The sequence below is a fragment of the Phyllostomus hastatus genome, unplaced genomic scaffold (assembly GCF_019186645.2).
Source record: "Phyllostomus hastatus isolate PE091 unplaced genomic scaffold, TTU_PhHast_1.1 phas_contig_64, whole genome shotgun sequence".
NCBI classification, from domain to species: Eukaryota; Metazoa; Chordata; class Mammalia; order Chiroptera; family Phyllostomidae; genus Phyllostomus; species Phyllostomus hastatus.
In genome coordinates, this window is record NW_025333928.1 from 4,515,513 (window position 1) to 4,529,564 (window position 14,052).

General features: G+C 41.0%; 1 protein-coding gene across 2 annotated transcripts in view; it reads right to left on the minus strand.

Annotated features, from left to right (window-relative positions):
• The window catches only part of COG7 (component of oligomeric golgi complex 7), a 75,485-nt gene that overhangs the window by 48,865 nt on the left and 12,568 nt on the right, over window positions 1–14,052 (minus strand). For both annotated transcript variants that reach the window (XM_045849172.1, XM_045849173.1), the window contains exons 5-6: window positions 7,231–7,313; window positions 6,369–6,491 (exon numbers count right to left, since the gene is read on the minus strand). In XM_045849172.1, the coding sequence (XP_045705128.1) occupies window positions 6,369–6,491; window positions 7,231–7,313 (206 nt within the window). The remainder of the gene's footprint in view (window positions 1–6,368; window positions 6,492–7,230; window positions 7,314–14,052) is intronic.

Here is a 14,052-nt window from a genome sequence, read left to right on the forward strand (position 1 = left end):
TTTTTTACTTAAATTCTAAGTGCTTAAATATTGTAAGATTCATTATAAACAATTTACCACATTTGCTTTATTTCTGCCATGGACATCATAACACATGGCTTCAGCACATACCTCTTAAAAATGAGGGTATCAGTTTACATTACAACACTACAGTAAATCACACCTAACCCAAATGTTATACCTGTAGCTACTACAGGCCATGTTCAAATTCCCCCAGTTGTTCCTTTAATGTTCTCAATAGCCTTTTGTCACTGTGCAAAATGCAATCAAGGACCATGCAATTACATTTAATTGTCATATTTTCTTGGTCTCCTTTCATCTTAAAACAAATCCCTGACGTTTTTCCTGTCATGCATGACAATGACATTGTTGAAGAGCCTAGGACAGCTGTTTAGCTAACCAGTATTGAATCTGGGTTATTTATAAGTTCCTTCACAGTAGCATGAGAGTTAAGCCTTTTGGCAGAGAAACAGTATAGGTGACATCAAAATCATTCTTAAAACAATGTCATCATTTACTCTGTTACTCTCACAAACTCCTGTGTGTTGAATTCAAAGTTGTTCAATTCTATGTCCCCATGCCCCATACAGCTGCCCAAGTACAAACCCTCCTCTCCACGGAAGGTATTCCCCTCACTATCCCTCAAACATGTTCATGGAATGGAATTTCAGAGACCATCAGAATCACCCAATTCAATCAACTTCCTCATTTGGCAGAAGAAACATTTTGCTACAAGAAAGGAAGAGATGAAAACTACTCTTATCTAGAAAAAGAAATCTTAACTTCTTCCTACATGTGAGAAAGGACTGAGCAGTAAGTGTCCATTTCACTCTCACCTCCCACTGAAATGATGGGGGTGGTGGGGAGGGGAGGAGAATTAGACTAAATGACTTTGTATCAAAGAGTTCTCACTGGCTGGCCCGGTGAAACTCAAATTCTATTGTAGACCTTCAGTACCATGTTTTATGCATGTTTCAGTGAAAACCCTTATGCTCAGAGGTGTTCCTTTCTTTTAAAGTGATCAGGCAAAAGGGACTCTTTGGCCATCGGCCAAAAAACAACCAAAAAGTTCACAGACCACAAAACCAAAGTTGTCAACTAGGGCTACTGAATTAACCTGAATAACTCATGCAAAAAACAACCTGACCCTACCTGACACGAGAAAAGAATTAATTCAAGATGGACCACAGACCAAACTGCAAAAAGTGAAACAAGCTTCAAGAAAAAAAAACACAGAAGAATATCTTTGCAACTTGGGGGTTGGTGATGGTTTCTTGGGGCACAGAAAGCAATAATCACAAAAGAAGTCATTGAGGACTTCTGGCCAAGATGGAGGCATCGGTAGACACACTGTGCCTCCTCGCACAACCAAGATAGGGACAACAATTTAGAAACAAAATAACAACCAGAAATGACAGAAAATTGAACTGCATAGAAGCTGGACAACCAAGGAGTTAAGAAAGACACATTCATCCAGACTGGTAGGAGGGACAGAGTCGGGCAGCTGAGCAGAGAGGGGTTGAGGCACAAAAAGCAGTGGGACCGGGCGCGTAAGACATCCAGGGTGCTCAAGACCGCAGTGGGCGGATCCTGGGTGTGCAGGCGGCAGCTGGCAGACCCCGGGTGCAGGGTGGCAACCAGCAGATCCAGCAAGGCAGCAACTGTGAAGCAAAGCACTGAGAGCAACCCAGGGTCTCAGCACCGGGAAATACAGCCTCCGGGCACTGACTGAAAATACCTGTGGGGGTTGAAGTACTGGGAGAGATTCCCAGCCTCACAGGAGAGTTCACTGGAGAGACCCACAGGGTCCTAGAATGTGCACAAGCCCACCCACACGAGAATTAGCACCAGAAAGGCCCAGTTTAATTGTGGGAAGCGGCAGAAGGGACTGAAGTCCGACGGAGACTAGAGCAAGCATCACTGTTCCCTCTCGGACCCTGCCCCAACATACAGCCATCACAACCCAGCAAACACCTGGTAAACACCTAAGGCTCTGCCCCTCATACGTAACAGGCACAACAAGACAAAAAAAAAAAAAAAATGGCCCAAACAGAAGAACAGATCAAAGCTCCAGAAAAAATACAACTAAGCGATGAAAAGATAGCCAACCTATCAGATGCACAGTTCAAAGCACTGGTGATCAGGACACTCACAGAATTGGTTGAATTTGGTCACAAATTAGATGAAAAAAATGAAGGCTACACTGAGTGAAATGAAGGAAAATGCACAGGGAACCAATAGTGATGGGAAGGAAACTGAGACTCAAATCAATGGAGTGGACCAGAAGGAAGAAAGAAACAACCAGACAGAAAAGAAGGAAAAAACAAGAATTCAAAAAAATGAGAAGCTTAGGAACCTCCAGGACATCTTTAAACATTCCAACATCCAAATTATAGGGCTAGCAGAAGGGGAAGAGGAAGAGCAACAAGTGGAAAAGTTATTGGAACAAATAATAAAGGAGAACTTTCCCAATCTGGCAAAGGAAATAGACTTCCAGGAAGTCCAAGAAGCTCAGAGAGTCCAAAAGGACTCAAGATGGACCCAAGGAGGAACACACCAAGGCACATCATAATTATATTAGCCAAGATTAAAATGAAGGATAGAATCCTAGAAGCAGCAAGAGATAAGGAGACAGTAACCTACAAAGGAGTTCCCATAAGACTGTCAGCTGATTTCTCAAAAGAAATCTTACAGTCAAGAAGGGACTGGAAAGAAGTATTCCAAGTCTTGAAAGCCAAGGACCTACACCCAAGATTGTTCTATCCAGCAAAGCTTTCATTTAGAATGAAAGAGCAGATGAAGTGCTTCCCAGATAAGGTCAAGTTAAAGGAGTTCATCATCACCAAGCCCTTATTTTATGAAAAGTTAAAGGGACTTAGATAAGAAAAAAGATAAAAAACATGTACAGTAAAATGACAGCAAACTCACAATTATTAACAACCACACCTAAAACAAAAACAAAAGAAACTAAGCAAACAACTAGAACTGGAACAGAACCACAGAGATCACATGGAGGGTTAGCAACAGAGGAGTGGGAAGAGGAGAGAGGGGGAAAAGGTACAGAGAATAAGTAGCATAGATGGTATGTAGAAAACAGACAGGGAAGGACAAGAATAGTATGAGAAATGTAGAAGCTAAAGAAGTTATGACACATGGACATGAACTAAAGGGCGGGAATGTGAGTGGGAGAGGGTATGCAGGGTGGAGGGGAATGAAGGGGAGTTAATGGAACAACTGTAATAGCATAATCAATAAAATATATTTTAAAAAATAATTGATAAGCTTCCTCAAAATTAATACACCTGTTCACACCACAGACTGGAATAATACTTCCAAAACATATCTGACAAAGGACTTTTATCCAGAATATATAAAAGCACTCCTACAACTCAGTAATAGGAAGGCAGTAACTCAACTTTTCAAGGGAGAAAACAAAACAAAACAGACATTTCGCAAAGGAAGACATAAGCACATGAATAGGTGTTCAACATCCTTAGTCATACCTAGTCATAAAACCACCATGAGATACCACAACTCATCCACCAGAACAGCTAAAATTAAAGACTGGCAACACGAAATGTTGGCAAGGATATGGAATAATCAATGCCCTCACACACTTGTGTTGTGGGAGTATAAAAAGTACAACCACTGTGGTAAAATGTCTGCTAGTTTCTTGTAAATCTAAACATATACCTACCCTATATAACCGAGCAATTCCACTCCTAGATATTTACCCAAGACATAGGATCGTATGTGCCCACAAAAAGACTTATAAAACAATGTTCAGAGCAGCTTTATTCATGTTTACTCAAAACTGGAAAGAGCCCAAGTGTCCATCAATAAAACAATAAACAAACTGTGGTATCTTCATACTGAGTAATAGCATTCGACAATAAAAAGGAACAAACTGGCCTGGCCAGGTGTCTTGGTTGGTTGGAGTGTTGTCCTATACACAAAAAGGTTGTAGGTTCAAACCCTGGTAGGGGCGCATATAGGTGGTAACCAATCATTGTTTCTCTTTCTCTCTCTCTCTCTCAAATCAATTAAAAAACATATTTCAGGTGAGGATTTTAAAAAATGTGAAAATGTTTGAAAAGGAACAAACTACTAATACATGCAACATGAATAAATCTCAAAGAACACACTGCATAAAAGAAGCCTTACCAAAATAACACACACAGTAAAAAAACAGGCTAATTTATGTTAGAAACAAATCAGAAAATAGTGGCCTTCAGGGGTGTTGGTGCAAAGACTGACTAGGAAGAAGCATGAGGGGACTTCTGAGGTGATGGAATTGTTCTGTATCTTAATATGAAATGAGGCTGTATAGTAGCTGTATTTGTCAAAGCTAATCGAATAACATATTTAAAATAATTTTCCAATTTTCTAAAAAACCATAAACAGATATTAAACTCTAGTTTAAAAACATGTATGTTCTGCAGTGAAAATTTGCAATTTACTTTGAAATGAATCAAAAAAATTAAAGTGGGTCAATGAACAAACAGACACATGGACAGATCCTAGATCTATGATAATGCTAATACAGCAAGTTGCTCACTGTGGAACCTCAGAGGTGGGTACATGGCTGTTCACTGTACAATGCTTTGAAGTTTTTATACATTGGAAATTTTTCCTCTTAACATACTAGGGGAAATTTTGAAGAAGATATTTACTCCAGCACCTCTGGGCTTGTTACCCTAGACTGAGCTTCAGGAGAGAACAGCTACCTCCTATGCTTACATCCTGAAAAGAGAATGGGTCACAGGCCCAAAGTATGAATTAGCATAAGTGTGTGCTTTATGAAATTGGGGATGAGGCCTCAACAGAAATCTGGGAAATCTAAATCCTTTTCCTTAGATGTGAAGAACATCTGTACATATGGACATGGACTGTTTTCATCTTCATGATACCATAAGAAGACGCTGATAGTACATAAATGAGTATAGATGGACAAGGTCATTGAAAACTAAAGATTACACGAAAACTGTGAAACTTCTACAGGACATTGTTTTTTGGTTTTCTCTCCTGAAGTCTGAATTAGGTTAATTCGGAAAAAGAAACAGGGAGGATGAAGAAAAGTAATTTAACCACCCTGCATGGCATGATCCTATACAAGGAATTCTCTCCAACTACAGTTGAGTTCATTACAGCAAATGACAAACATTTGAAGAGTGATTCACAACTAATTTTGAAAAAAAAAATGTAAGTCGCACTATAAACAAACCCAGTCAGTCATCACTGAGAAGGCAGGCAGCCCTTTCCCTTCTAAAACAGGACCTACGGCACCTTCTGGCATCAAGACAAGGGGACAATAGTTCACAACCTTTATGGCTGAAAATGTCTAGAGGTTTAGGGAAAGTAGGTGATGAAAAGTTTCCACTTCGAATAAAGTTCCTCAGTCTCACCTCTGCCCCCCAAGTCAGAGGGTGGCTCTAACATCACATTCTTGCCCTAGCTGGTGTGGCTCAGTGGACTGAGCACCAGCCTACAAACCAAAAGTCACTGGGTGGATTCCCAGTTAAGACATAGGTCTGGGTTGCAGGCCAGGTCCCCAGGTGGGGGCCTGCAAGAGGCAACTGATTAATATATCTCTCCCACATTGATGTTTCTCTTCCTCTTTTTCTCCCTCCTTGGCCCCCTGTCCAAAAATAAGTAAAAATAAAATCTTAAAAAATAAAATAGAATCACATTCTTTGCTAACTCTTGAGGTATTGTGAGAACAAAAGAAACTAACTTTGGACCAGGTAAATTTTATGCAAAGTTATGATAAAAAACGATCTTGTTCACTCAAACAGCACTTGGCTATGAGCCTCCTGCTTTTAGATCAGAAGATACTGGCCTTGAGGAATTCCAGACTCCCTTCCTGAACAACAAGTAACAATGTCACATTAGATTCTATTTAAGATATGGATGAGAATGATAACAAGAGTTTTCACTGAGCCCTGTTGGGTGAGGCTCAGTGGGTTGGCCATCATCCCAAAAAGCAAAAAGGTCACCCATTCAATTCCCAGTCAGGGCAAAGCCTGGGTTTCGGGTTTGGTCCCCAGTCCAGGTATGTATGAGAGGTAACTGATCAACGTTTCTCTCCCTCTCTTTCTCCCTCCCTTCTCTTCTCTAAAAATAAATAAATAAAATCCTTAAAAAGTAATTTTTTAATTAAAAAATAAATAAAAAATAGAATTTTAAGTGAGATCTAGAGATTTTATTGTTTTGGGTTTGGAGCTTATCTTTTAACCTCTTCCATGACAGCAGCAAACAGAGAGGTTCTCGGGCAATGCTCTGCACTTGAGAGAGACAACTCCCAGGGCAGTCACCTGTTTCCTGGTCACCAATGCTTTGCTCTCCCCAGAGCCTAAATGAGCTGTTACCTGCGTAGCCCATTGGATTTGCGTGTGCCAAGCTCCGAGTAAGGCATCGTAGAGTTCAGTGAGCTGCCGGTCCAGGGGTAGGTCACTCTGACAGAGCTCTTGCCAGGCTGCTACAAGCTGCGCCTGCACAAGCAGTACAAAGGGGCCTTACTGAGAACACCAACACATGCTTCCCACTAAAACCACCCTGCCCTCCTACCACGGCAAGCAAAGTACTGCAACCTACTATCCTGAGCAACCATGTACCCACTGATGGTCATGCACTTCCAAAAAGACAGGAAAAAACCCACTTAGAGCTATCTGCTCTGGTCATCAATCAAAGCTTGCATCTACTGCCCTCTAATTGACCCTTTCCCCTTTATCCTGTACCAAAAGCAGGCCTCCACTCAGCAGACTACCACCTTCAGAACAGACCTCAGAGGTGGTGTGAGTGTGTGTTTTAGCTTTGAGTCCTAACACTACTGCTTAAATGACACATCAGCATCAGACCTGAAAGAAATTAAGCTAGCCCAGGACACTGTCAAGTGTTTTAGGAACATAACTTCAACACCCTAGGAAATGTGTAAAATTCCCATGTCTTGCTGAGGGCTTAATAAAACTTAATACATGAATCTCCCTTAGAGGACAAATGAAAAAATAAAAACAACTTTTCAGCCTATAAATGAAATCCAGCTGTAAATAAATACAAGAGAGACCAAAACTGATGATTCATTTTCCAGCTGGCAATTAAATAAATCCTCAGGCTGAACCAAGAGCACCCCCTGCTGGCTAATGAAAAGAAAATGGTCAATGTGAGGAAGAAGTTTTTACCCGTGGGCATGGAACTAGGATTCCACAAGCATAACCACTCACAGCTTCTCACCTTGTGACACTTGTAATAGTATGCAAGAAGTTGAGGCATCCGGTCAATTTCAGTAAACACCTTCACAAACATTTTGGATTGCTCTAAAGGAGAACGACATAAAACGTGTATATGTTGTTACCAGGTTTTCTGTTGCAGCTAAGAGAAAGAATTTATCAAAATAAATGTGGACACATGAACTAATATTCAGAAGTTCCTACCTAGATAATGATGTAACTCATGAGTGGAGATCATAAATATGAAAAATACCAGTACCATATTTTGCTATGTATAATGCACACTTTTCTGCCCAACTTTTTGAAGGAAAAATAAGGGTGCACATTATACATGGATATTACTAATTCCATATCTATATAAATGTTTTTAATTCTTTTATTTATGCTTATGTGTTAAAAGTATAATTCTATAGCCCTGGCTGGCGTAGCTCAGTGGATTGAGCGCGGGCTGCAAACCAAAGTGTTGCAGGTTCTATTCCCAGCCAGGGTACATGCCTGGGTTGCAGGCTATAACCCCAGCAACTGCACATTGATGTTTCTCTCTCTATCTCCCCCCCTTCCCACTCTAAAAATAAATAAATAAAATCTTTTAAAAAAAAGTATAATTCTAGACAGCAATGATGCCCATATGCAAAATAATACCCTGGGACATGATAATGAGTTTTATATATATATAAAAAAATTGAATTAAAAAATTAAAACAAAAGATTTTTTTCCCAAAAGTTTGGGCCAAAAACGTGGTGCACATTACACTGGAGCACCTTATACATGGCAAAATATGGTAAGTAAAGTTAAGGGCAGAATATGTCTCTCGATTGGACACTGCTTGTTTAGAATTAACACATCAATAAGCATCATTAAATAATGGTATAGGAGAGAATGGGGGAAGGGGAGAGGACAGCTATGAAAGCTAAATCCTTAGCTAGAACAACAGGAAGTCAATACACAATGTCTAAAATTGACATACAAAGTAATAAAGTAATGCATTTACTATGCAGAAATGCAAAGTATAATACTAGAAAACAAAAACTCTAGAAATTAAAAGCGGTGGTCTCCTGGGATGGGAAGTCGGACATAAGATATAAAAAGATGGTGCTATTTTTCCCTATAAGACCTTCAGTATAATTTAACTTTTTCAAAAGTATAGCTGACAAAAAAAAATCAGCTGAATTCAAGAAAAAGAAAAACAAAGTAATTAACTCATTTGTGGGTCTGCATTTCCAATTTGTAGTTTAGGTAAATCTGCTGAGCTGCAGGCCTTTTAGAAATGAGGTAGCTCTCACTCAAGTAGAATCTCTAGGAGTTCCTTACTGGCCTCACAGGAATTTTTCCCTTGGGCTACTACTGTAGGAACTACAAAGTCTCCAAACGGGAGGTCCAAGAGAAAGAATGTTCCCTGCACTCTTACAGTCTCATTTAATCCTCCCAAAACAGTATGGTCCTATTCCATACTCATTTTACAGAGGGGGAAACTGAGGTCTCCTTGTTCATATGCAGCAGACCAGAGATTTAAAGCTAGGTCTGTCCCTCCAAAGTCAACACTGCTTCCAGTTAGCCAGACTCCTCAGGAGACTTAATAATAAATTGTTAACAGAGACGAAATTATTCCCCGAAGAGAAGCTCCTCAATCTGTTCAGGCAAACTATGCTCTGTCCCAAACCTTCCTTTCCAGCATCATCACTGATCACTTTCCAACATTCACTCCACTAAAATGGGCTTAATTATTATTCCCCAAAACAGATCCTGAGTTTTCCTACCTCTGTACCATTCAAACATATGATGTTCCCTCTACTCCAAACACTTGCCCTCACCTAACAAAATCTTACACCCAGGAGAAAATGCTCATACTTTATTGTAACTGGGGAAAGAACAACAAAAAAGATTTGTGTATACTCAAGGCATATACTTTCGTTGAAAGATATATGTATACAAAGGGGCCCTGATCAGTGTGGCTCAGTTGGTTGGGCATTGTCCCACAAAGTGAAAGGTTGCTAGCTCAATTCTCAATTGGGGCACAATCCTGGGTTGCACGTTCAGTCCCCAGTCAGGGCACATAGGGGAGGCAACTGATAGATGCTTCTCTCTCACATCAATGTTTCTCTCCTCCTCTTTCTCCCCTGCTAATCCCCTCTCTAATAAAAATCATTAGAAAAAAAATATATGTATACAAAGGGAAAAAATGGAAGAAAACACTAACAGTCATCTCTGGGTGGTGAGTTTGCTGCTAAATCATTTTCTATATTTTTCAAATTCTCAATAACCTGTATATGTATTACTTTTACAATCAGAAACAATTTTTAAATGTTTTAAAGTCATCTCTCTTTCATGGTTCTGCACACATACTAGCTCTTGCCTAAAATCGTTCTCAGTTTTCCTTCATCCTTTCCTTCATCTCAGGGCAAGCTTAGGCGACTTTCACATTCCATTCTGTAACTATTTGTGCACTGTTCTCTCTCAACCTCACCTTCGATTAATCTGTCCTAATGGACAGAAACCTTACTTTACTTATCTTTATATTCCCTACTGTTCCTCACATCATTAATAACTTGAAAAAAATTTCCCTTTGAAAATTCTTACTGTGATCACACCAGATGGGAATTAGAAAAAACACAAACAAACTCAACTCCTAGATTTGGTAGCTTGAGGAACAAGTAAATCACTTGGTAAACATCAGCATTCCATACATAGCAATGAACTCTAAGAGCTGACTCCTGGGTCTAATATCAAATAATTGCTGACATGCTTCCCTAAGAGCAGAGGAAATGACTAAACACAGCACTTGATTCCAGGATGACCACAGAAAAACAGGAGGGCCGTCCCTGCTGGCCCTGAGCATGTAGAAACCTCGCCATGTCTCATCTGCCCCCTTCTGGCCAAAGCGTAGATACCACAATCTTAGAATTCAATGAAAAAGAAGGAAAAAATCCTGAGTAGGCAAGTGCCCAACCTTTTATATCTGCTTTGTTCCCCTTCATCTCCGGGAAGCCCAATAAACAGCTAAGAAGGAAAATCTGTAATAGCTACCACCACGGAGACAATCCAGCTAAACTTGGGAGAACTGCCAGTTAGATACCACTTGAATGCACAAGAATCCATGAGTTAGAAAATGACTATTTGCCTTTAAAATTCTTATTATTTCCATAAGACCACTTAATTAAATGCATCTTTCTGCTACAAGTAAAATTATGCCACAGAAAGTTACTTCAAATTACTTCAACTGAACAAATGAATTTACTGGCTGTATAAAATGAAACAGGCATGTACATTTAGAGATTATCACTCGGGAAAGAAACCGAAAAGGGTAATGTGTTGGGGATGTATGAATTTATCAGAGCTCTCCCTTTAAGGACTGTAAGATAAAGAAGCACCTTGGGCCCTGGCTTGTGTGGCTCAGTTGGATGGAGCATCATCCTCCTAAAGGGTAATGGGTTCAATTCCCTGTCAGGGCACATGCCTAGGCTGCTGGTTATATCCCTAGTCCCGGAACCAGTGCATACAAGAGGCAACCAATCAACGCTCTCTCCCATCAATGTTTCTCTCGCTCCCTTCCACTCTATCTAAAAGCAATGAAAAACTGTTGTATGAAGATTAAAAAAACAAACAAACAGGAAGCACCTTGACCTTCCAGGAGAGATACCTAATTAAAAAGCACCTGGCAGGGGGTGGGGGGCGGGCAGGGGGACTCTTCCTGACATTCATCAAAACTAACCACCAAAAGAAAAAAACACCATCTCATCTATGTTGAAGCCATGAAAATATCTGTACTACAGACTTCAAAGAATGCCAATCAGATATTCAATCATTTTGGTTCAAAAGGAATGGAAATGCTGAAAGTACTCTGAATATAAGCATGGAGTATAGTACGCTGGAAAGAAGTCAAGACAGGAAGCAAAGAGAGGTCTGGGCAAGGCGTGGGAAGGCCTGTTTCCACACAGTATATCACTGGGTACCGCCAATCATTCATCAACACTGGTGAGCGCACACTTCACGATTTCAAAACTTACTACAAAGCTAAAATAATCAAAACAGGGTAGTATTGGCACAAAAATAAACATGTTGTAATATTCATACCAAAGTGGAAGTGCAGACAAAAAGGACTGAATGGGGTCACAGCAATATTGATAAAAATGGTATTTAAACCCCTGCAGAGTAGTTCCAGCCAAAATAGAGGCATAGGTAGATACAATTGGACTCCTCACAAAACCAAAGAAGGAAACAACCGATTTAAAAACAGAAAACAGGACTTCTGGCCAAGATGGAGGCATAGGTGGATGCACCGTGCCTCCACACACAACCAACATAGAGACAACAACAATTTAGAAACAGAATAACATCCAGAACTGACAGAAAATTGATCTGAATGGAAGTCGGACAACCAAGAAGTTGAAATATACCCATTCATCCAGACCGGTAGGAGGGGCGAAGTCAGGCAGCCAGGCGCGGGCCATAGTGAGGAGAGCAGAGAGTTGGGACCGGGCGGTAAGGCATCCGGGGGCATGTAAAGCATCCAGGGCGCACAAGACCGCAGCGGGTGGACACTGAGTGCGCAAATAGCAGCTGGCAGACCCAGCCAAGGGGTAGCAACCGGCAGACCCAGCGAGGCAGCAATTGTGAAGCAAGGCAGTGAGCGCAACCCAGAATCCCAGTGCTGGAAAACAGAGCCTCGGGACACTGATTGAGGACACCTGTGGGAGTTGAAGCACACGGAGTGACACCCAGACTCACAGGAGTGTCCTTGGAGTGTCCCACAGGGTGCACAAGCCCACCCACACGGGAATGGGCACCCAAAGGGCCCAGTTTGCTCGGGGTAAGCAGAAGAAGGGACTGAGGTCCCACAGAGAGCAGAGCAAACACCATTGTTCCCTCTCGACCCCGCCCCCACACACATCGTCACAACTCAGCGACTGGGGTGCCCTGTCCTAGTGAACACCTAAGGCTCCACCCCTTATTGTAACAGGCAAGACCAGACCAAAAGAGAGAAAGAGAAAGAGAGAGAGAGAGAGATGGCTGAAAAAGAAAAACAAATCAAAGCCCCAGGACCCATCCTTTTAAGTGACTGAGAGATAGCCAACCTATCAGATGCACAGTTCAAAACACTGGTGGATCAGGAAACTCAGAATTAGTTGATTTTGGTCACAAATTAGATGAAAAAATGAAGGGTATGCTAAGTGAAATAAAGGAAAATATATAGGGAACCAATAGTAATGGGAAGGAAACTGAGACTCAAAACAATAGAATGGACCAGAAGGAGTAGAGAAACAACCAAACAGAAAAGAATGGAGAAATAAGAATTCAGAAAAATGAGGAGAAGCTTAGGAACCTCCAGGAGATCTTTAAACATTCCAACATCTGAATTATAGGGGTACCAGAAGGAGAAGAGGAGGAGCAACAAGTAGAAAAGTTATTTAAACAAATAATGAAGGAGAACTTTCCCATTCTGGCAAAGGAAATGGACTTCCAGGAAGTCCAGGAAGCTCAGAGATTCCCAAAGAAGTTGGACCCAAGGAGGAACACACCAAGGCACATCATAATTACATTAGCCAAGATTAAAATGAAGGAGAGAATCCTAGAAGCAGCAAGAGATAAGGAGATAGTAACCTACAAAGGAGTTCCCATCAGACTGTCAGCTGATTTCTCAAAAGAGACCTTACAGGCAAGAAGGGGCTGGAAAGAAGTATTCCAAGTCTTGAAAGCCAAGGACCTACACCCAAGATTGTTCTATCCAGCAAAGCTTTCATTTAGAATGAAAGGGCAGATGAAGTGCTTCTCAGATAAGGTCAAGTTAAAAGAGTTCATCATCACCAAGCCCTTATTACATGAAATGTTAAAGGGACTTATCTAAGAAAAAGAAGATAAAAAACGTGTGTAGTAAAATGACAGCAAACTGACAATTACTAACAACCACACCTAAAACGAAACCAAAAGAAACTAAGCAAACAACTAGAACAGGAACAGAACCACAGAAATGGAGATCACATGGAGGGTTAGCAACAGGGGAGTGGGAGGAAGAGAGAGGGGGAAAAGGTATGGAGAATAAGTAACATAGATGGTAGGTAGAAAATAGACAGGGGGAGGGCAAGAATAGTATGGGAAATATAGAAAAGCTAAAGAACTTATGACACATGGATATGAACTAAAGCGGGGGAATGTGGGCAGGAGAGGGTATACAGGATGAAGGGGGAAATGGGACAACTGTAATAGCATAATCAATAAAATATATTAAAAAAAAAAACAGAAGTGCCACAAAATCGAACTCTATGGAGTCCAATAACCAAGGAATTAAAGAAAAAAACATTCATCCAGATTGGTAGGAGGGGCAGAAACAGGTAGCCAGGGCAAAGAAGATGCATGACAAAGTGGCAGCTGACAGACCTGGCAGTTCACATGCAAATAAATCAAGAGGAACAAATGGGAAGTGAGACAAACTGAGTAACCCAGGGTTCCAACACAGACAAGGTAAGGCCTAGAACCTCTGACTGTAAAAACATGTGTAGGTTGGGGTGGCGGGAGAAACAGCCAGTCTCTTCAAAGTGAGGTGAGAGTCGAGCAACCGTCATTGTGCCCTCTCTAACACCTCTCCCACATGCAGCACCACAATGACAGCAAGTGGGAGCCCCGCCATGGTGAATACCGAAGGGTCCACCCCTTACATCATTCCAGGTGCACCAAGACAAAGAAACGTAACCCAAGTGAAAGAACAGATCAAAACTCCAGAAAAAGACCTAAATAACGAGGAGATAGTCGACCTATTAGATGCAGGTTTCAAAACACTGGTAATCAGGATGATCACAGAGATGACTTAGTTCAGTTACAAAATAAAGGTAGA